The sequence below is a fragment of the Mchenga conophoros genome, linkage group LG2 (genome assembly GCF_057382185.1).
Source record: "Mchenga conophoros isolate Kocher_MC1m ecotype Shallow Benthic linkage group LG2, M_conophoros_male_GT1.1, whole genome shotgun sequence".
NCBI classification, from domain to species: Eukaryota; Metazoa; Chordata; class Actinopteri; order Cichliformes; family Cichlidae; genus Mchenga; species Mchenga conophoros.
In genome coordinates, this window is record NC_140527.1 from 20,736,634 (window position 1) to 20,759,636 (window position 23,003).

At 41.9% G+C, this 23,003-nt stretch overlaps 1 protein-coding gene across 6 annotated transcripts; it reads left to right on the top strand.

Annotated features, from left to right (window-relative positions):
• The first annotated feature begins 215 nt into the window (after nucleotides 1-215).
• LOC146581879 (centrosome and spindle pole associated protein 1-like) lies at nucleotides 216-19,240 on the top strand. 6 transcript variants are annotated; one of them, XM_085287803.1, is made up of 29 exons: nucleotides 217-596; nucleotides 1,063-1,238; nucleotides 1,411-1,510; nucleotides 1,695-1,798; nucleotides 3,251-3,319; nucleotides 4,620-4,858; nucleotides 4,959-5,050; nucleotides 5,197-5,293; nucleotides 5,405-5,462; nucleotides 5,549-5,817; nucleotides 6,971-7,086; nucleotides 7,219-7,360; nucleotides 7,591-7,702; nucleotides 8,055-8,093; nucleotides 8,720-8,867; nucleotides 8,958-9,086; nucleotides 9,320-9,432; nucleotides 9,540-9,689; nucleotides 10,784-10,927; nucleotides 13,857-13,970; nucleotides 14,502-14,568; nucleotides 14,788-14,914; nucleotides 17,121-17,260; nucleotides 17,352-17,480; nucleotides 17,583-17,623; nucleotides 17,729-17,789; nucleotides 18,206-18,315; nucleotides 18,404-18,551; nucleotides 18,843-19,240. In XM_085287803.1, the coding sequence occupies exons 2-29, from the start codon at nucleotides 1,134-1,136 to the stop codon at nucleotides 18,998-19,000; spliced, it is 3,321 nt and encodes a 1,106-aa protein (XP_085143929.1). In that variant the 5' UTR covers nucleotides 217-596; nucleotides 1,063-1,133; the 3' UTR covers nucleotides 19,001-19,240. The 6 variants fall into 6 exon arrangements, with proteins under 6 accessions (XP_085143953.1, XP_085143929.1, XP_085143942.1 ...); XM_085287816.1 differs by having other exon boundaries at nucleotides 1,411-1,483; XM_085287812.1 differs by having other exon boundaries at nucleotides 1,112-1,238.
• The last annotated feature ends 3,763 nt before the right edge of the window (nucleotides 19,241-23,003 follow it).

Consider the following 23,003-nt stretch of genomic DNA (forward strand, 5'->3'; position numbering starts at 1 on the left):
GTGGTCTCAGCCTCAGATACTTATCAAATCAAAGCTCATGTAGAAACAAACAAATGAACAAAATATTTTTTTCTTCATTTCTGTCAAAAAGTGCTGTACGAAACGTTTCCAGCGGTTAGTATCATAGTTGCTAGGCAACCTGGGCAGCGAGACGGAGGCTAGACCGTCCCATTTCACAAGCCTCGCACTTCCGGCCTTAGCGGTCTTTGAGTACGCGGCCCTTGTGGACCTTTAAGGCTGAAGACCCTGAATTGGGATAGAGCCATAGTGTCGATATGCTAGAGAACATGAGATTGAAAAGCCTGTGATATGTGAACGATTGTGTAACTAGCTTATAATGGAGATACAGAGAAAACTTGATTTGATGAATTCCCAAATAAAAAACATATGTTCCTATTAACACGGACACATCAACATAGTTTCAAATTTGAATGGTTTCTGATAGCTGACACATCACAAAGTATTCCTACACAGTATTTTATTTCGACACCTGCGACCGGAAGTACTGCTATTTGTTTGCGATATACAATCGCTCAAGACACCGCCATCCTTTTCAAGCTAACGAACACTGCCTCGCAATCATACACCACCTAATGGTAGGTTTGACTTAATTCTAATAACAACAGTACAAAGTTCCAGTAGAAAGTTAACGCTAGCAGCTCGAAGCCAAGTGCTCATTAGCTAAGATTAGCTTTCATGTGCTTTTGTGGTGTTTTTGCTAACTTTACTTTGCTTTCCATTAGTCAAAGCTAATAAGCAAGCGAACCATAGCAATTTAAGTCGGTTTAAACGAACCAAACACGTTCTGGGCGTTACAGTTACGAGCACTTTCCATGCTACATACTAATTGCATTATTATATTGCTAATTGCTAAGCTAATACAGTTAAGCGGGTTAATGCTATCTGTGCCTGGAACTTGACGCCGGTTGCCTGACAACAGTAAATTAAAGTGATAGAACCGACTTGCAAGCGAAGCGGTGTGTGCTGCAGTTCATATCAGTGACGGCCGTGACGCACTGAACCCTGTATAACATACATTTTTATCATTTGTTCTCGCTGCAGTGAGCTCTCTGTAAGCTCACTGTAAGGAGGATTAAGTTGTTGTTTCCAGCTCGGTTGTGTAACTTCGCCGGATGGAGATGGACGACGAGCTGGAGAACTTCATCATGGAACGCAAGGCGAGGGTGGCAGAGGATAAAGCCTGTTTAGAACAAGACCCCCCATACATGGAAATGAAGGTGGGTTAGAAATAGATAATTTTCAAGGCAGACCTTTTGATAAACGTCTGAAAAACAACACCGTTTTAGACCAAATAAGAAGTTTATTGAAGTTAAACTTTAGCCGCCCTCTTTGCCGTTATATGCTGTAACTAAGAAGTAATGTGGATCTTCTTTTCCTTCTGACTGACAGGCAAAACCCTACCGAGGCTACGGGTCTACTGCTAAGGAGAACATCCCTCCTAAGTCAAAAGCACAGGGAAGAGGTATAGATCCTGGCCACAATTTGTCACGTCAGTTCATACTTTAAGTTAAATATTATTTAAGTATTTCACTTGTCACTTGAGATTTGTTTTGGTTTAAAATGGAGCACTGTAACAAAAAATAATTTCCCCCAGGGATCAATAAAGTATTCTGATTCTGATTCTGATAACACTGTTTACCTTCTGTCTCTATGAAATGTTGATGTGTTTTCAGAGGAGAGCTGCAGTGTGGGTCTCCCCCTTGGTGTGGAGTACGAGAGGAAGAAACAGAGGCTGCAGCACGAGCTTCGTATGGACTACAGGCGCTACATGACTCGGGTGACTGTCACACACTGCTCTGTTTATGTGTGTGTGTGACACTGTAGCGAGTTTGAGTTTTCAATCTATATGTGTCAGATCCTTATTCTAAACTTATACTTTTATGCTGCAAGTTAGCTATCACTTGTCTCAGGTTTACAAAAAAATTACATATCTTTTTCATTTTCTGAGAATTCTTCGGGTATCAAACTGCTTCCATTCTATAAATTGTTGGGGTTTAGTAGACCCAAACATCACAGTTTGCCACAATTCATCCAGCACTATCATCACAGCCTAAAGAGAGCTGCTAGCATCTCTGAGGCTGAGTTAGACTTCTGTGGGGAATCTTTGTAGATATTACTGATGTAAGTGGCTGAAATTGTTGTTGGCATTTATGCTTGTGTGTGCTGCATTATGGGTTAAGTACATTGTGATTGTGTTTTATACATGATGCCAGCCGATAGCTACAAATAAAATGCTGGGACTTTCCCCCCACCTGGGTCCCAACTCGTTGTCATTTTCCTTTTTTTTCGAGTTTGTCCACTTCTTTGTGGATATCCTCACATCCATTCCTATATCAGTCCCCTCTAGCAATTTGCTAACATTTGTGAGGCCTTAGATTGATCCTCGACATGTAGTTACATTTCCAAGGAGGTGCACTTTAGTTACAATGTAGGGTTTCAGTTGGCTTTTCGGTTACAACGTAGCAATATCATGAATTTCCCGCTTAAGTATAAATCTCCAGTAAGGAGGCAAATTTCACCAACTGACCAGGTCACACCTTTAGATGTGTGTGACTGTGCTGAGTGGGGTTTTTCTCTCCATCGTGGAAAAGTTTGCTGGGTATAGGATTTAGAATAAAATGGAGCATTGTTTCTTTGCAGTTTATTGGTGAGAAACTGTTCAATAAACTACATTTTTTTTAGACATAGTTCTGAGAGAGATTGCAGACAGATTTCCGTGGCGGTGGCTCGGGAGGTAGGACAGATCCTCTAATCGGACGGTTGGTGATTCGATGTCTTCCTTTTGGCAAAATACTGAATTCCACTGAACCCCCAAAGTGTGAATGTGATGTTAGATAGAAAGCACTTGGACACATTGGGTGAATGAGGCATGTTGTATAAAGCGCTCGTCATGCTGTGTCACAAATATGACAAAGCTGTGTGGCAATTGAAAGACAGTCAGGAATAAGAAACATAGAAACCCAACTGAACATGTGCTCGGCCTGTTTATGTTGCTAATCCTGTGTTAATGAAGTAAAAAATAAGACAAAGGTTTCAGTTGTTCTCCATGTAATACAGTGACACACATGAAATATTACACACTCTACTGTAAACATCAGCGTTGTTGCGTACCTATCTGTACACCTGAGGTCGCAGCTCTAGCATCAAAGCCAGTTTTTAGATTCTAGCTACAGTCTGCTCATTAGGTTTACACCACCTGTTTCATCTCTGCTTTTATTTTATGTTACAGAAAAACCAGTTTGAACGTGTTGAGACTGCAGGACCATTACTCCAGTTCAATAACAGGAGGCCTGTCAAGGTAAATGCCTTAATGTCTTTTATGATTTTAATATATTTAAAGATTAGATGCTTGGCCGAACAGAATGGCTGCTAAAGTGGATGGTAGATGACAGCAGTCCTGCTGAAAAGAATTTTCTCATTTGTTCATTTGGAATAAAACACTTTTATTTACCAAAACACTATAAACACAAAAGACTATAAACACAGTTAAGATGCACTGTGAAAGAGCCCACACATGTTTTCATCAGTGATTCTCAATCCGGGCGACTCTTAGTGGAGCGGTTACTTGTGATGTTACCAGATGTTACATAAGCCATTGTCCTGCATGAATCAACATGTGATTGTTGGGAGGATCATGTTGTGGCAGTGCTGAAGCTGTCCTTTTTCACATGCAGGATGCAGCAGTAGAATGTCTGCTTGCTGGCACTATCTGTCGCTGGTACAGTCACACCTCAAACAGACATTTTCCTTCCTACGTAAAACTCTGTTGGCTCAGAGCTTCAGTGTGTGTATAAAAGATGGAGACACCTCAATATGTGCACAAACACCATGTGAATGTCAGTAAAGACTAAAGTTAAAAACTAAGCTAAAACAATAGATCAGCGATTGACGTAGAAAGCTAAACACATCGAGTAAACTGTTGCAACAATAAAGGCTTTCATCTAACTTTATAAGCAATTTAAAGCTGTAAACTTTGAAACAGCACTACTCCAAGTGATACTCGTACAAATGCAGTAGTGACAGCTTGACAGTCCATTAATCCACTCTGATGTGATAATGAAAGACTGTAACATCTAATGTCAGCTACTGTAACAAGTACAGTAGCTTTGTTACTGTACTTGATTTCATCTAACATGACAAAACGAGCACGGTGGTTCGCGCACAAGAAGGCCCTGAGTTCAATTTCACCATCAGGCTGGCGTCCTTTTGTGTGGAGTTTGCATGTTCTCCCCGTGTTTGTGTGGGTTCTCCCTGGGTACTCCGGCTTCCTCCCACTGTCCAAAGACATGCAGTTTGTTGGGTTAGGTTAATTGATTAATCTAAATTGCCCATAGGTGTGAATGTGAGTGCGCATGGTTGTCTGTCTCTGTGTGTTAGCCCTGCGACAGACTGGCGACCTGTCCAGGGTGCACCCTGGGTGTGCCTTATGATAGCTGGGATAGGCTCCAGCACCCCCCACGACCCCGAAAAGGATAAGTGGATGGATGGATGACAGAACAAAGGCAGCCTCTTTCTTTCTAGTGATCTCTGTTTATTTCTTCAATGTTGCCTTGTTATGATGGTGTGTCCTCTAGCCACGCCTGTCTGTGCTCAAACAGAAGGACGTAGCCACTCTAACAGAGGAGAGCAGGACGCTACACAGGCCTCTGTGCCTAGCTGAGGATGAAGAGAGGCAGTCGCCAGCGCTCTTCAGGCATCGAGACAGGCTGGGGAGGCCAACGGACCAGGAGTCAGAGGGAGAGGAGTGTAAAGATGAAGTGGAGCTGATTGAAGGCACAAGACGTATGGCAGTTAATGGCAATTATGAGAAGAGACGACCTACAAAGACCGATGGCAGGTAGAAGATTTTGTTTTTGTAGTGTTGATTTATGTGTTTATGATAAAAGTAGTGTTAAAGATAGTGACTTCTTTCTCCCTCATTTTATTTGTGTGTTTAGGGAAGATTCAGCTAGTGTTACCAGAGATGGACAGACATCCAGAGTGCGGAACAAATCTGCAGATGCTGAGTTTGCCACTGGCCTTTTAATAGGTAAAAAGACTTCCCGTGAGCAGCTCAAAAAACATCATTTGTGTTAAAACAGCTGAACATACAGTTACAAACTTATGAACCCTTTAAATGTGGAAAAGAATTGGGAAAATGAATTCAAGGTTTCAGATGCGGTCCCGTGTTTTCAGGAACAGTTGATACACATGAGGCTTTGCAGAGGAGGAAGGAGCGCTACCGACAGGAGCTGCAGGAGCAGATAGCTGAGCAGCACCGCAACAAGAAGAGGTGCGTCTTTATTTATGGTGCTTACTAGAAGCCCTAAATATTTCACCACTTAGCACTTAGTTATGACTTGCAGTGGCTGCAGAAATGGATACAAATTTGTCTTTGTTTCAGGGAAAAATATTTCGAGTTGAAAGTCGCAGCAACAGGAATAAATGACCCTGAGAAACAGGTCAGCTTACAGCTCATAAGCCACTCTCCTTTGCTCTGAGAATGTTTACACTGTGCAGGATATTTATCAGCTGTTTCTTTATCCAGCCGGACCGAATCAGACAGTTTGGACTGAGCAGAAGAAAAGGTGCCCAGGTGTCAGATCCTGTAACCACAGGTGATAGATCATCATCAAGTGCTCTACCTGACATCGAGAAGATTGGTGCTAGAGAGAGGGAAATGCCTCCCCTCGGGCAGGCTCACGTGGCCTTCCCGTCCCCTTTGCTGGAGTATAGCTCTGCCCTGGGCTTAGGTGGAAGTGGTCTGCCTCTCAACAGCAAGCCTGCCAACCCTGTGACGTCCATGGACATCCCTAGGTAGTAATACGAAACTTTACATCAGTTACAGTCTGAATGATTTCATAATGCAACACTTAAGATTAGGACAGGAGGCAACACTTGAGCAGCAAGTTGGTTGACAGTTTGACAGTGGAGCCAAATATGTCTGCATTGTTTTCATAACGAAATCAGTTAATAATAGCAATGATGTCATACTGCAGGACATGTTTAAATGAACTGAATGCAGCTGTGGAAGAGTAAACAGTATATAATGGCTCATGTCAGTGAGATCAAACAGTAATGATAATACAGCGTTTTGTTTTGGGAATCAGTGTCCAGTACGTGTTTGTGTGTTGAGAATCTGGATCCAGCAGAATTGACAAACACTGTAGTTAACGTTGCTCAATATAAAGATGTATATCGGATGACGATATGAAAACATCTATCGTCTCATATTATACGCTATCGTTTGTTTCGTGGTGTCACAAAAGAAACAGTTTACGGCAAATCTTTCCATCATTTTGATGGTCACTGTAGAATTTGTTGAAGTTCTCCCTTTTTTTATATTTAATGTAACCACACTACAGACGGACAAGCGACTGTTTTTATGCGTTGTCGTTAGCAACAACGATCGCGTGGCTCCACAATCCGCATGTTTATTTTCCACATAAACCTTTCACAATAAAGTTGAAGATTTGAGATTTTTCAAAATAAACAGAATCATGTGAAATAGTATGCAGAGTGTTTACGGATGAGAGGCCAAAAAACCCCCCCAAAAACCTTAGAGCAGGCTTTTCCCCGCAGCACGCCTTGTAATAAATAGTCACAAAGAAAACTGCGGCCATTTCATCTTATGTAACTCCAGGTACACGACGCCCAGCTGAAAACACTTTGCAAGTCGAGTTGCCTGAGATTCATAGAGTTTACAGAAAATATAAAATTTTTGTGATACATATCGTTGTCGGGACGATAAATATGAGATTTTGGTCATATTGCACGGCCCTAGCTGCAGTTAATGAAAAGGACCTTAAAGAGAAACTAGAATGATTAACCGTTGCAGGGCTTCATGAACCCTTTAAAGACACTTAAAAAAACACTAACTAGTCACAGTCCCAGCTGAATCCAGAAATTCATTCAGGATTGAATATTTATTTAGTTACAAATCACATGTTTTGAAATGGTTCCTCCCCAGACATCCTCTGTTTCATCCCCGCCCACCTCCTTCAGTGAGTGATGCATACAGAAGCCCCTACGTAGAGCCACATCACTACGCCAACAGAAGCATGCTTGATCCAAACATGGCCTACTGTAAGTCCGGGTCTCTGTTACATGGGAGTAAAAACACTTTCTGGTCTACATTACAAAACCTGATCTGAGTATAATTGGTATATTAGACAGGTGTTCTACTTTTAGTTTATTATGTGATTGATTTTCTTTCAGACGGGCACATGCCTGCTCCTGGTGCTGGCTTTCCCACGCCCTACTGGAATGTCCCACCAGGGGAAGCCGTGCCCAGCCAGCTTGGTAACCACAGCCCTCAGAGCCAGCACAGTGGCAGCAGCTTTCCTGAGCCTCCTATGCAGTAAATATCTACTCTTACAGTTTTCTAGAAGACAAGCTGGCAGTAATTATATCTGTTATACCTGCACGCACACAGTCATGTTAGTGAATCCTGCCCAGGCCAAGTAAACTCATTATAGTTTCCAACAGAATGGTAAGAACGTGGCTTTAACTCCTGTTTGTGTTTGCTGTAAGACATGGTAGTAAGACACACCAACCAAAGTGCTCATCGGGTCTCAACTACTCTAACAGGCCCAGCAACGAGACGGCTACTGAACCATCGCATGCCTACATGTTCCCTTCAGAGAGATCCAGATCAGCCAGGGAAAGGATTTTGAGCTACAGGGATGCTCTGAAACAACAGGTAGGTGAGATAAAAGGAACCCTTTTCTTTGTGCTGCCACCACCCAAAGAACTTAAATTTTGTTGGTGCTCGTGATACAGCAAATCTAGTAACAACAGTGTTAAAGTATAAGCACAGAAGAATGTCGATGGATGTGGATTTGATTTATATGATTAAGGGGGGGGGGGGCTTTAAATCACCAGAGAAGCATTCAGCACCGTTGATATTTAAAGGTGAATAAATTTGGCCATCACGGACGTTTGTGGTGATGATGTTGCTGGGCTCCTCCTTTGTTATTTGACTGAAAACAGTATTGGTAGAGAGTTGAAGGTAATGAAATTTCACTGCATCCTAGTGTGTGATGTGTTGACAGGAAGCTTCCAGGAGTGGAAACGGTGAGCTTTACAGCAAGGTAAAATGGATAAGGCTCCCTGTAAGTTATCTGGAATCAAAAATCCTTCTCATGTATTAGTCGAGTTGGCTGTAGAAGTAATTCTGAGATCCTCCTCTGTTCAGTTACTTCATAACCAAATCCCACCCTGACCCCTTTTATTGTGAAAATCCTCTTTCCATCTGCTTAGCGTGCATTTTCCCCTGGTCTTCTCTTTAGCATACAAGATCACTGCAGACTCCCTAAAATGTTTTCCAGGTAGTTCGTCGCTGTGCTTTGGTTCCTTGTCGTTCTGGTGCAGTAATAACTTAATTCTTCTGCTTTTTTTGGTTCCATATTTGCAGCTCATGTTTGAAAGCTTCTGATAAACTGAGCTGAAATGTGAAAACTGGAACAAATGAAGTCAACACAAGATATTCAGTTTTACTTTTGTTTTGTTTTTTAAATGTTTTTGAATTTATATAATAGGCATCTTGACACATTTAATGAGAAAACGGTGGTAACATTCATCACTGAGGCTTACTGTTTTCATCAATTGGACAGATAGTTGTGGTGAAAATAGAACATTTCACAGTGTCTTGGGAACATAGTTGTTGATCGCTGACATTTGATGAGTGTTGAATAAACCGAGAAATACTGTTTGTTAGATCCAGGAGCAACAGGAGCGGAGGCGTCAGGAGAGGGAGGACAGGGAGCGTTACGAGGCTCAGCTGGAGGCTGACATGAAGAACCACCAGCCCTGGGGGAGAGGTGGAGGAGGAGCGCCGCTGAGGGACAGCACTGGAAATCTCATTGGTATGTCCCGCTTTGTACCGTCTTTTTATAGTATGCAGCATGTAACGAATTCAGAGGAGCTGTTCTAACTTAGCCTGCCTGACTCTGCAGCTGATCTCAGTCAGATGCACAAGCTGAACAAGGAGGCGTACAGCAACCTGGAGCAGCGGCAGAGGAGAGCCACAGCTGCTGCGGCAGCCAGCCGGACTGAGCACCTGGACCCCAATGAGAGGGTTTCTGGTAGTGTGGCATCCATAGCACTAGAAATATGACTTTGCTTTATTTAGCTTTTGTTTGCTATCAGATTATTGGTGACACCACAGCCATAAAACACAAAGAAAACAGGCTAAAACTGGCTGTTACTTCAATGTTCAGAAACTGGCATCTCCACCGAGTAGCATATCAGAATATCCAGAAACAACAGCATTGAGACTGATACGTTTATTTTGAAAGATCTGTTTCATGTTTTGTAGGTTTCACCCATGTACAAACCCCACAGTTTGCCAGAGGCAAAGTATTTGCCAGCCAGCCCACAGAGCAACAGCTCCAGGAGCAGGACAAGTACAAAGCTTACCTCAAACAGCAGGTAAAAGGCTACGCAGCTGGGGGCATTTCTCCTGTCGGTATTATATGCTACGCTGTCTTGTTGAAAATCGCTGGTTTAGTTCTTTATCAGCCTGCATTTGTTTGCAGATCGAGGAAAAAATGCATAAAAGGGCAGAGGAGAGAGAACGAATCAGGCTGGAGGAAGAGAAGGAGGAGAAGAGGCTGGCAGAGCAGAGGGCTCGCATCCAGAGGGAGTACGAGGAGGAGCAAGAGAGGAAGAAACGAAAGGAAATGGAGGTGAGAAACTAAAATCTGACGGATAGAAAGGCTTCGATTTGATTCGACTCGACTCGATTGGTAATTTGTTTCAATCGAATCGAAGGCTTCATCTCTGACTTAGGCTACGTTCACACTGCAGGCGAAAGTGCATCAAATCCAACTTTTCTGACCCTATGCAACCCATATCCGATCATGGTATGACAGTGTGAATGGCACAAAACCGATCTGGGTCACTTCTGTATGTGTTACTGAAGACGATACATATCTGCTGTTTGAATGGTCATGTTGCATTAAATCCGTCTTTTACGTCACTGATACAAGACAGACGCCAATTATCAGCGCCGGAGAAGACATCGGGAACGCTTCCTGGCCATCCAGTGAAACTGTTGGGAAGACAACGTTGGAGAAACATGAACATTTTATTTGTACTGTATAATCTACAGATTCTGACAAATCTGCAACTATCCTTTGAAGCACCGCTCCTCTCTAAAACAGCAATAAGGATCATTATTAGGCCAAATGTAAATAACAAAATAACTTTATAACTTAAAGCAAAATTGGGAAATGTAAAGTCCGAAGTCTTTATATTAAGGGCCATCAGTCAAACAATACTGTTTGCTCTGAGTCTAAACAGAGCGTGTTGTGTGTGACGTCTTCTTTTGCGCATGCGGCCGCTTTGAGGGCCGTGAACCGTTCACACTAGAGCGCGTTTGCTGTCACATTTTATTTGTTGTGTGAACAAGCAGAAAAAAAAAATTGGATTTGAGCATTAAGACATGCAGTGTGAACGTAGCCAAAGTCACTTTGAGTACTTTGGCAGGTGTTTTTATGCCTGTCTGTCGACCGATCTTTTCTGTGCAAGATGTAGTCATGAAACTGTGCAGATGTGTAGCTGAATTTAAAATCAGGGTTGAGTCCAGAGATGGGCGTTGGCCAACCCCTACAGAGTGAACACGCATGTAGTAACAAGTGCACACAGGTTGGACTGTAAATCATGTTGCTGGGGATTGCGGATGTTGTGATGGTCTCTAATTATAACACATTGCAAGTCTTTCTCATTTCCCTAAATCTTTGTCTTGTGCACTTCCTCTAATATTTTTTCTTTCTCTCAGCAAAAGGCCAAGAATGAGGAGCTGATTCAGCTGGCTGAACAGAGGAAGAAGGAAGCTGAGAGGATAAAGAAGGAAGCAGAGGAGAAGGAGAGTGCGATACTGAGGAGACAGTATGAGATAGAGAGACAGGCACGGGTGGAAGAGGTCAGTTCACAGATGTACAGCTGTGTCACGCTGTCCATCTTTTGACTTGATGCCTACTTAATAATCCAGGTAACAAAATCCCAGAAAGCAAATTGTCCCAATCATTAATCACTAAGAGTACTGATCACAGAAAGCTGTGGAATGGCTGAAATCACAGGATTGTAACATAGTGAAAGATACATTTTCGCCCCCTCGGTGGGTCAGAGACGGTCATTCCCTTTTCACATAAATGGTCTTCATGACTCTGTGATCCTGCTTCAGTGATGAACTTATACACCTGGACAGAGACGGAGTCACTATGAGCTGGTAAATAGGCGGCTGAGTCCTGGCGTGATGAGGTAGCTCTTCTGCTCAGCCAGAAGTTGTTCGGTTTTCAATGCTTTGGCACTTGAACCCCAGGGTTAGTATCTCAGGTGTTTGTGTGTGTTGGAAAGTGCTCAGGCACGTATAGATTGGGTGATTGAGAAAGTGCTTTGAGTGTTTAAGTTGAGCAGAACGATAAATACCAGTCCAGTTACTATACTGGTCTTTGTTTTGAGGGACGCGATCCTCGAGGTTGGATCTCCCCGAGTCCAGATGAACAAAATGAACTCCATTGCTCACTTTTGTTAACTGTTTACACTTATTGTGAAACACAATTTGTAGTACTGTCAGGGTTAAAGTCAGTTTATACAAGGAACAGAAGTATGAGATGCGAAGCAGACATCTGATGTTCAGGAATAAAAGTCATCATCCTCCATGTGACCAAATGTCTGCTCAGGTGTTGTATTTATGTTTCATATTTCAAGACACACATAACTACAAAGACTGTAACCAGTGACCAGCTGACCACCAGTGTTGGGAAGGTTACTTTTAAAATGTATTCCATTACAGAATACAGAATACATGCCCCAAAATGTATTCTGTAACGTATTCCGTTACGTTACTCAATGACAGTAACGTATTCTGAATACTTTGGATTACTTAATATATTATCATGCTTTTTACAACAACGTGAATGTACTATTGCTGTGTGATTTATTACTATTACTGAAGGTCCGCGACTCCGAACTGTAGTAAAGGGACCTCTGACTAATACGGCGGGGTCCCTGTCGGCTTGTAGCCGAAAAATAGCTTTACTTTGTTGTGTGGGTCAACTTTTCTTGCGAGAGACAGAGAGAGACGTTGAAAGGCTGCTCCAACGGAACTTATTGTTTTCGGAGGAAAACACGAACACGGTGTACAGTCGAGTCTTAATAGCTTACTTACAACTGGGCTCGTCAGGCACTCTTCTTGGCTGAAGTGGTTATTATTATATTTACATGCTTCCAGCTCCCGTTTTTCCTCGATGACAACTCGTACCTTTCCACTCCCCTTTTTCTCCCTCCTCGCGCTCACAGACTCATAACGTGTATGGCAGTCCATTCTCCCTGCAACACGGACTACACTGCCCATGATGCTACATTCTTTAGAGCTATGCTTGTAGCATTCTGCCTGTTAGCTTAGCACAACAACAACAACAACAAGGCGCTCTCTCACCCAAATCAAAATCAAATCAAATCACTTTTATTGTCACATCACATGTGCAGGTACATTGGTACAGCACATGTGAGTGAAATTCTTGTGTGCGAGCTTCACAAGCAACAGAGTTGTGCAAAATACAATAATGTAAACAAGCAAAATACAAGAATGGCTACATCTGAAACTAATAAATATATGTACTATATATAATAGTATATGTATTTCTGGATGTGTATACTAAATATTTTTCTACGTGTGTGTGTGTGTGTGTGTACACATATTTTACAAATTAAATAGAGTAAACAATAAGTAGAATATTTAAAATAAATAAAATAAAATATACAGAGTGAGACATGTGCAAAACAGTGGCATTACTGTACAGTATGGAAACACACTGTCGCAGAGAGAGAGAGCGTCACCCTGTAACCATGGCAACCGTAACGCTGCCGCCTGGAACGAAAGAACGTAGCTGTCAAACAAAACCCAAACAGTCCTGACCCGCGACAAAATGAAACAGGAAAGTACCGCAGTGTAATCCATTTATTTCAACAAAGTAACTGTATTCTGAATACCACCTTTTTAAACGGTAACTGTAACGGAATACAGTTACTCATATTTTGTATTTTAAATACGTAACGGCGGTACATGTATTCCGTTACTCCCCAACACTGCTGACCACCAACGTACAAATACTGTATGTGTCTGTGTGTTCACTTGAATTATTTGAAGACACCCCTTCATTATTTTGATCCAAAGACCAAACAGTGCCACTATTTGGTTTATCCCTTCCCACACCAGCGGAGTTGAGCTACCGTGCATGGTGCTGGTGTGAGCACTGGGAGCAATTAGTTGGGGTTCAATGTTTTGTCCAAGGACACTCTGACAGATGGACAAGCCTGTCAACCCTGTGGTTACTGGGCCACCTACCTCCTGAACGACAGCTGCTTCTTTTAATTTCTTTCCTTTGATTAGCTTTCAAGATGAAAATGGCCGTCGCTGATTCCACTCAGGACACTCTCACTCAGTTCAGATCACTTCAGTCCTGCTTTATTGGCATGATGGTTTCTGAAAAAGATATTCTCAAAGCACCAAAATACTATTAACAGCAGAGCAATATAAACATGATGATGTGGAAAAAAATAAAATGAAACAGTTTTTATATCAATATGTTTGATTAAATAGAGCACACAGATTAATTCACAAAGGTGTGTGTGTGTGTGTGTGTGTGTGTGTGTGTGTTCGTGTTCAATCATGTTCTTAGGTCAAGATGAAGGTAGTCACCATTTGTAGGGACTCCTTCTCTTGTAGCTACACTGCTATACCCTTCTTCCAAATATTCTGAACAATAAGTTTCAAATAATCAGTTGGCTTATATTAACTGTAGTATTTTAAAGTTTTATGTAGTAAATCACAAGCTGTGTGTCTTCAGGTCTACAGGGAACCCTCACCTCCAATCCCCACTCTGCAGAAGAAACGTGGCCTTCACCAGTATACCCCCAGACCTCCCACTGCTGACAGCCAACACTCTACAGTCCCATCGTCTGTAAGTCTCTTACACTCACTTCCATTAGTCTGACAGCATCTTGAGGTTGGTTTATCTTATGTGAACATGTTTGAGGGTTGAATGCACCCAGAGGTTTTTTGTAAAAGTTGTTATGCTAATGTTACTCATCCAGACTGAGTAACACTTTCTGTGTAAGTTTCAGTCTGTTGCACATGTACACATTTATTTCATGTCTCTTATGCATAGCTTTTCAGAGTTACTCAGGTCACAGTTAGCCGGTGCTAACTACCTGCAACAAGTCTTTTCTACAAGTGTTTGCACAGATCACATCTGTACTGTGATGAATGATGATGTGAAAGGCATTAAAGTCAAGACTCAATGACAGAATGTTACCAGCAGTGTTTTGTATTTAATATTTGAAAGGCTTAAACACAGGCTACTATAGCTGCACTGTTTTTAAGACTTTTCTTGGTCCAGTTTATTTAAAAGTTAGAAAATGTTTAATTTATTTCTCTGTAATAGAATATTTTCTGCTAAAATCCTTTGTGAATTAATCTTTTTGTTTTTAAGGAGCGGTCTCTGTCCGGTCTGCAGTCCCCTCCCGTCCCTGCTTGTAGGAACCAGTTGCGAGCTGCAGGTACTGTGTGAGAGCAAACATAGACGCCTCTGATCATATCTGCAGGATCTTTGTGTTGGGCTCAGTCTCCCATAAACAGTGTTACATTTTCTTTGACACTTAGAGTGATCCGTCCTTTCTTACACATCGACTCGGCTGTGTTTCTTTACGTTTTGTTGGTGCTGAGAAGGGTAATGATATTGAAAACACTGTATCAGCTATAGACTGTGTGTGTTTTAGGAGACCGTTGCGATCTGTTCAGTGAGCTGTCAGCATTGCGTCGGCAGCTCCGCAATGAACAAAAACGCCTGGAGGGTGACCTGCAGCAGGCGGATTGGGAGGATTTAGACTCTCCTCTGAATAACAGGTAAAACACATTCATCACTCATGCTGTAACCTTTGGCATACTAATGGATGCATATACATTTACTGGACTTCATATTGGATGTAGCTGTGCATCAGTTAATGCACATTGCATACTTAGAGAAGAACACTTTTGGTGGTTACAATATGAAATATCTGTGTTTGTCGACAGCAGCTTTGCAGGCTTTTGCTTTCATGTTGTCACCAGGAGACTGTGTTACAGATTGCTCTTAGTTGTGCTGTTGTTGGTCCTTCAGAAAGATGTGGAGAAGAGTGAAGTTAGCAAGTGAAACTGAGTGTTTAATACACACTATCATTCACATTGAGCTACAATACCAGTAAAAGTTTTGTTACACCTTCTTTTTTAATGGTTTTATTTTCATGACTGTTTATGTTGCAGATTCTCACTGAAGGCATCAAAGCTATGAATGAGCACATGGAATTATGTAGTAAATAAAAAATTGTGAAATAACTCAAAAAATGTTTGATATTTTAGATTCTTTAAAGCAGCCGCCCTTTGCTTTGCTTACAGCTTTGCTCACTCTTGGCATTCTCTCCATGAGCTTCATGAGGTCGTCGCCTGAAATGGTTTTCCAACAGTCTTGAAGGAATTCCCATAGATGCTGAGCGCTTGTTGGTCCTTTTTCCTTCACTCTGCGCTCCATCTCATCCCAAACCATCTGCACTGGGTTTAGGTCAGGTGACTGTGGACGCAAGGCCATCAGGCGCCAGCACTCCAGCACTCTCCTTCTCGGTCACACAGTCTGGAGGTGTGTTTGGGGTCATTGTGCTGTTGAAAAATAAATGATGGTCCAAGTAAATGCAAACTTGATGGGATGGCATGTTGCTACTGGATGTTGTGGTAGCCATGCTGCTTCAGTCTGCCTTCAATTCTGAGTAAATCCCCAAAAGTGTCACCAGCAAAGCCCCCCCACACCATCACCACCTCCTCCATGCTTCACAGTGGGAACCATGCATGTAGAAACCAACGTTCACCTTTCTGTGTCGCACAAAGACACAAGACGGATGGAACCAAAGATCTCAATTTTGTCTCATCAGACCAAAGCACAGATGTCCACTGGTCTAATGTCCACTCCTTGTGTTTGTCTTGGTCCAGACAAATCTCTTCTGCTTGTTACTTTTCCTTAGTTGTTGTTTCTTAGCAGCTATTTGACCATAAAGGCTCCTCTGAACAGCTGATGTAGAGATGTGTCTGCTACTGGAGCTCTGTGTGGCATTTATCTGGGCTCTAATCTGAGCTGCTGTTAACTTGTGATTTCTGAGGCTGGTGACTCGGATGAATGTATCCTCAGCAGCAGAGGGACTCTTGGTCTTCCTTTCCTGGGGCGTCCTCATGTGAGACAGTTTCATTGTAGAGCTTGATGGTTTTTGCGGCTGCACTTGGGGACACATTCAAAGTTTTAGAAATTTTCCGCACTGACTGACCTTCAGTTCTTAAAGTAATGATGGACTGTCGTTTGTCTTTACTTAGCTGATTGGTTCCCGCTTGTGTGGGAAAATTCTAGCAGATGAGCAGTTACTGAAATACTGAGAGCAGTTTGTCTGGCACCAACAGCTATTCAATGTTCAAAGTGACCTAAACCACCTTTCCTTCCCTTTCTGATGTGATTGGCTGCCTGGGTATTTATGTTAACAACCTCTTGAAGAGATGCAAGTGGCTGTTAATGCTTTGTATAGTTGTGCTTGTACAGTCTTTTTGTATGTTTACAGTGTCTCACCTGTCCGTCTTCTCATTCTTCATTGTAGAACACACAACAGTTTCCCACTGACAAAAGTGGGCGGTGGGGTGGGTGGGAGTTGAGGAGATGAAATAAACAAACATCTGTGCAAGTGCAGACTTATTGAATTTAAAAATCAAACCAGCAGTCAGAAATAACCTCCATCTCGTCTCTCATTTGATCATAATGAGTCAGTGTGCCACTCTGCACACACGAGCATAAAGATCCAGACATGTTTGTGTTGGTATATGTGGAGATGCAACATGAAATTACAGTGAGGCAGACTACATGTAGCTGAATGACTCAATCATGGAAATGAGCTAAAAAGCTTGGCGACCTACTGCTTATCGCTTTGACCATCGTTGATCCTTGGCATTGTCTAGCAGAACAAGCCAAACTCAGACAAAAGACTGATCTGCTCTTCCATAGAAACTGATATTTCTGTGCGTACACCTGTTTCCATTCCTCCAGGTATCGCGAGCGTGCTGTGGTGGATGTGTTTGATATGGCCAGGCTGAGGCTCCAGGCTCCAGTTCGTAGGCCTAACTCCAGATATACAGAGCCACGAAATTTGTTACGAATCCACGACTCCCTTCAGCTCAAGTACAGAGGTAACACAGTGATCTCAAAGTGTTGACTGTACTCTATTAGTAACAACATTACTTCACTATTATATGTTTACATTTACTTCTAATGTGGTAGATGAAGAATCGAGGTTGGGCTCCAGTGAAGTTCCTAAACTAGAGGAAGTAGGTGGGACCAGCAGACGGAGGCGGGACTACAGGGATTCATATCACCAGTTGAGCAGCCAGAGGTCTACGGTCCAGGACGGTCAGACTATATTTCAATTACTTTTTTTACCCTGTTATTACTTTTCAACAGCCAAAGTGCCATCCATTGTTGATAATAAAGAATATCCTACTTGTGTTGCAGATTATTTCGACCTGTCCCCACCACAGCAAAATGATCTACTGGTGAGAAATAATGTTTAAGCTGCACAAAAATCCTGTGATTTGTACCGTATCCACCAGCTTGTAGTTATTAGAGTGGAACTGTGAAAAGAGCTGTGTGTATTTCAGAGGAGCGAGACCAGGGGATCTGCAAGAGGTTCTCTGCTGGAGTCAGAGAGTGCTTTCATTGGTAAGACATGGTGAAATAAAAGCATTTTACTGCTGGTGAAATCCACATTCTCCTTTTGAGTCATAGAGCTGCAGGCGTTTCACTGACTTCACAAGACCCGAGTCTTCATGGCAGACAGCCATCCCGAATTCTTTGAGCTGTTACAGTACTGACATCGCTTGTTCTCTGGATCACAAACATAATTTACCTCCTGCTTTGTTTGTTTGTGTTGTTTAGCTCATGCTGGAGAAGTATGACGCACACCTGAATGTATCTAACTTTTCAAGTTGAGAAAGTTTATTTCAGTGGGGCCAAACTGTATACTGCAAAATGACATCTGGAACTTTTTAATGTCGAGGATGCTTTAAGTGACGAGGATCACATAAAAAGTTGCAGCGATGTTTGAAATGACTGACTTTGGTTGTGTGTGTGTTAAGACCCTCTGGGCGATGGCTCGTCAGTGCTGCAAACCCCAGAACCCGAGAAGACTCGTCAGCTGTCGGCCCGGGAGAGGAGGAGGCTTTCCAGACAGTCACAGCGCCCACAGGTATTCTTCTTAAAAACCATCCGCAAGTCCTGGTCAAACACGAAGTTTATTTGCTGAAGTTTTAACTTTTTTTCTTCCCTTTTTTCAGGAGCGAGCTGCTTCTGGCCACCCTGTTGGTCATCATGATGATTACTCCGGCCACGCAGTTACCAGACAGCGGCAGAATGAGGATGGGGAATGGGGAAACCGGAACAGGACGGGTCATCAGGCTCTCAGTCGTCGTGGCAACACAGCTGGTACGACTTCATATTTTTTTGTGTAAATATGTTTCTCGTTGTATAAAAGCCCAGACCAGCATTCAGACCATCTTCAGGATTATGAAGCTCAGGGTCTAATATATCGATCATTATAAAATTCTGCATTAGGATTTTTAATGGGTTTGAAGTTTGCTCGATTCAGTAAGTACAGCATCGTTCATGTAAACCTGCAAACTAACAATATATATTTAGCAAATATTTGTTCTTATATAAAGCATGCATTGTAGCAGTGAAGATGTGTGTTTTCTGTGTTCACTTGTTTTTCTTCAGCACCGCTGGATCTGTCTAACGACGACGACTCTCCTCCGCGGTTTTCTCTTCATAATCGTCAGGGGTCTATAGAAACCGATCGCTGGATACGGCCAGAAACATCAGACACGCTGAAGTGTTTAGACCGTGCGATCAGAAGGGAGCGGCTGGCAACGTAGCACCTTGTCTCCTAAGATTTGGAGGGTCCTTTTGATTTTGAGTGCATAAGTTCAAAGTTGGTTTTAATTTATTGCTTTGATTAAAGATAAATGTAAGTTACTGTCAAGGAAAAGATGTTTCTCTTTTTGCTTCTGTTGAAACCTCACAGTTGTAATCCAGTGTGGGAACCTTTGTGGTCTTTTACATGTAAATTATTGTTTTATTGAATCTATTTTTAAATAAATTATTTTTTACTTTTATGTACTGTGTTTTGGTTTGCTTCCTTTTACAAGACATATCATCGCTAAAGCAAATTGCTCTTTGCCTGTAATTTATGTTCATGTCAACAATTTTCCCTCAATTACTCAAAGGTTCAATTTTCTCCCTTTTCATTCATATTGCATGGCAAAATTAAGACTTCACTGCTGCATTTAAATGTGAATTACATATGCCAAGTCACACAAAGTAGCATCAAGTCATTAGGACAGCAATGTCACGATACTGGAATTTCAAATGCAATATTATTTTCAGTACCACAGAGAAGAATTTGATCCTGCAGCAACAGAAGTTATAGCAACCGAGACATATATTGAAAAGATTAACATATATTTTAAACAGATTTTCCCATGAGTTATAAGTTTGATCAAAATAAGTAATTTTCAGATTAAAATTTGATTATTTTGCAAATTTAGATAATTTTCTTGTATTGTCAGAGTAAAAATATTTTCATGTTTATTCATGTTTAATAAATTATTAAACAAATAATTAATTATTAAACATGAATAATTAATAAAGAAATAATTATTCATGTTTGATCTAACTGCAGTCAGCTAGTTGATATATTTTTAATGATAACAGATGGCTAATGTGGCTAATTGCTACATGGCTAATGCTAACATATTATGTATAAATTATGAACTTTTTTATGAATTACTTGTCCATTTTTAATATGTTTTTTGGGCAACAGATGGTAATTAGCCTTTGGCTATAATCTTGTATGTTTACATTCATGTAATTTCTTTTTTTAACATGCACTGTCCCAACTAAAATAAAAAAATAACGTGAGCACTGACCAGGTTAAATTTCATGATGGCTGTTTCATACTGCAGTGTTGCTGAAGCGTGAGCTATAATGACCATGAAAGTGTTCCTAAAGTGTTGGTCAGTGGTATCAATGTTAGCTACTTCAGCTGTGAACTAGCATTTTTGCTACATGTGCTATTCCAGAGCTGAAATGTTTTCTTTTTGTACTACCCAGAAAACACTGCTAACATAGCTGTCATTATTTGTGACTCTCAGCGACGTAAAAAGTAAAGGTTCAAATCTCTCGCAGAAATCGTCACTGAAACATCTCGAAGCTGTTCTATTACACACGGTCTTTCAAGCAGCTCTAGGATTTCTCTTAACTTGAACATCGTTTGCCGCCTTCTGTTTGGTGAGAACTCACGCTGACAAACATCGTGACCTCTCAGGATGAATGAATTATGTTCTCTCTTTATCTCGATAGACCCGCGAGAGCCGTGCTCTACATCGTATCCCCGACCAAAACTAGAGAAAACGGCACAAAAGCTGCACAGCCTGTAGCTGTTTGTTTATCATTTGTCTTCTGGGTTTGATTTTCTGACAAAATGAAAGCGGAGCTGTTTACCGTTGAAGTTCTGGATGTGGCGTTCATCTGCCAGGACGTAATTTGTAGCAGAGAACACACAAAGCACAAACCAAGTGCTGGTGTGAATCCAAGACATGGATTACTGCCCAAAAGAGACAATTTCTGTTTATTTGTCCACCAAACTCAGTGGCAGTGGGGGATGAACACAGTGTTACTGCTGTGTGTGGTGGGAGACTAGATCTCTGCACTGATTGCAGAGATCGGAGTGTGTTTTTGGCTTTGTACTGGTTCTGCTGGTAGCTGTGCGGTTCAAGGTTGTACAATCCCAAACAAGAGCAAGTGTCTTTCTTGTGTGCCACGTTCTCTCGCCACTGCACACGTCCTCACCTTTTTACTCCTTCCTTCCTGGACTAACACTGTCACCCGCTCACACCGCCTCCCCCTCACTCTGTATGAGTGATGACCCTTTCCAGGATTGGATAGGAAGGAGGATAGAAGCCATCTAAACTCTGCTATGCCCCCATTACTCAACCAGACACCCCAGTGTCAATATAAATGCATACACACACTGCATCCCACTCAGCATTACACTGACTCAGGAAGGCCACAGCAACATAGCACAACTCGCAACTTCATCCAAAAATTGATTGTCCAGGCAAAAATCCTTTCACTTGGTTGAAACAATTTATTGCTCCGAACACATTTTATGGTCTTTAACTTAGTGGCCCAACCCAAACCACGAGAGCGGGAAGGCCTTCGCTCCCCTGTTGGCATGGAGACAGCTGGGATTAATGTCCAATATGGCGTCTATAAAATCTATACTCGGTTGTTTTGTTACATGGCCTATCTAAAAATGTCTGATTTTAGCCGATTTCAAACTGAATCCACGGGTGTGCGTTAAGCAGATGAGGTCCAGCAGAAAACCATCATTTGGATCGCGTATTCACAGAAAAATCTTCCCCTTAAAATTGCCCCTAAGACTGATAACAAAATGAAATGCATGTGCATCATTTAAAAAAAAAAAAGCCTTAACTTCTTAAGTTCCTGAAATCCTTCACTTTTATATTCACACTCTATGCTGAGTGGCAAATCAGGAATTAATACGTTAGAGACGTAAATATATGATAGAGCTGTGATATTGATAGGTCTGTTCATTTATGCAGTCAGCATTCTCACACGTTTACATTCCAGGCCAATGTCATTAATAGCCCATAGAGGATGTTTTCCAGTCTTACTGAGAGCCTGTGCACACAGTTCCTACAGTGCTCTTTTTGTTATCTTGGATTTAAAGACACATACTGCTAAGCTGTCTGCAGCAGTTCTGTTGCATAATTTTTAACACCTCTCTTGGTCTGATGCCAGTTCCTCAGCAGTAAACACAGGCAGAGGTTTGCCAATCTGCAAAAAAAAAAAAAAAGTTTAAAAATTGTGGAACAGTTTTAGGATAATATTCCTCAATGTAAGTTTTTAAAGTTTTCACAATCTGCAGTTCATGATATCATCAAAACATTCTGAGAATCTGGAGGAATCTCTGTGTGCAAGGGACAAGGCCAAAAATGAGTCAATTTGGATGTTCGTAGCATTTGGGCTGCAGAACTGTCATGGAAATCAGTGCATTAGCTCAGGAACACCTCCTGACATCCACAAAGTGAAGAGGAACGTGACGAAGCTGAACAAGTGGAAAGCAGTTCTGTGGTCAAATGAATCAAAATTTTAAATTGTTTGTAAAAACATGGACACTGTGTCCACAGACCGAAGAGGAGATGCACCATCTGACTTATTGTCAGTGCTCAGTCCAAAAGCCTGCATCTCTGACTTTGGCAAAGCCTCCATCAGCACTGAAAGGTATATCCAGGTTTTAGGCAACATATGCTCCCAGCCACATTATCTCTCTTTCAGGGGAGGGCTTACATATTTCAGCAAGACTAAACAGCATACTACATCTGTTACGACAGCACGGTTTCGTGGTAGAATAAACCCATCATGAAATAAAAAATAAAAAAAATGCAGAAGAAGTAGACCCGGGACTGCTGAGCAGCTGGAAACAGTCAAGAACGGGGCAACAACAACAACTCGTCTCACTATCATCAAATCCAGTGGGCAACTGTGGCCTCCACTTCCTTAAAAAATAAAACGAACACACTACACGTGTGCTCTGTGTGTGTGTCAGTAGCAGTGCAGAGAAAATGCCGCCTGAGTAAATGACTTCGGTGCTCGCCTCGGACAGCGTGCCGAGGATCCCATTCATTTTGGTCAGTGTTATGAATCCTTGATAAGGCTAATGAAAGCCATTGCTCACTTATGCTAATCAGTCTCTTGAATTAGCCTGCCACTGGAGTGCCCTATTAGTGGAGATCACTGTGTAATGGATGATATCAGGGCTGCACTGCCCAATGCAGTTTGAGTGGGACTGCG

Coding starts and splice junctions, on each gene's coding strand:
- LOC146581879 (XM_085287803.1), top strand. CDS start 1,134: ATGGAGATGGACGACGAGCTGGAGAACTTCATCATGGAACGCAAGGCG. Junction 7,087..7,218: donor TGATCCAAACATGGCCTACT/GTAAGTCCGGGT, acceptor ATTTTCTTTCAG/ACGGGCACATGCCTGCTCCT. Junction 7,361..7,590: donor TTTCCTGAGCCTCCTATGCA/GTAAATATCTAC, acceptor CTACTCTAACAG/GCCCAGCAACGAGACGGCTA.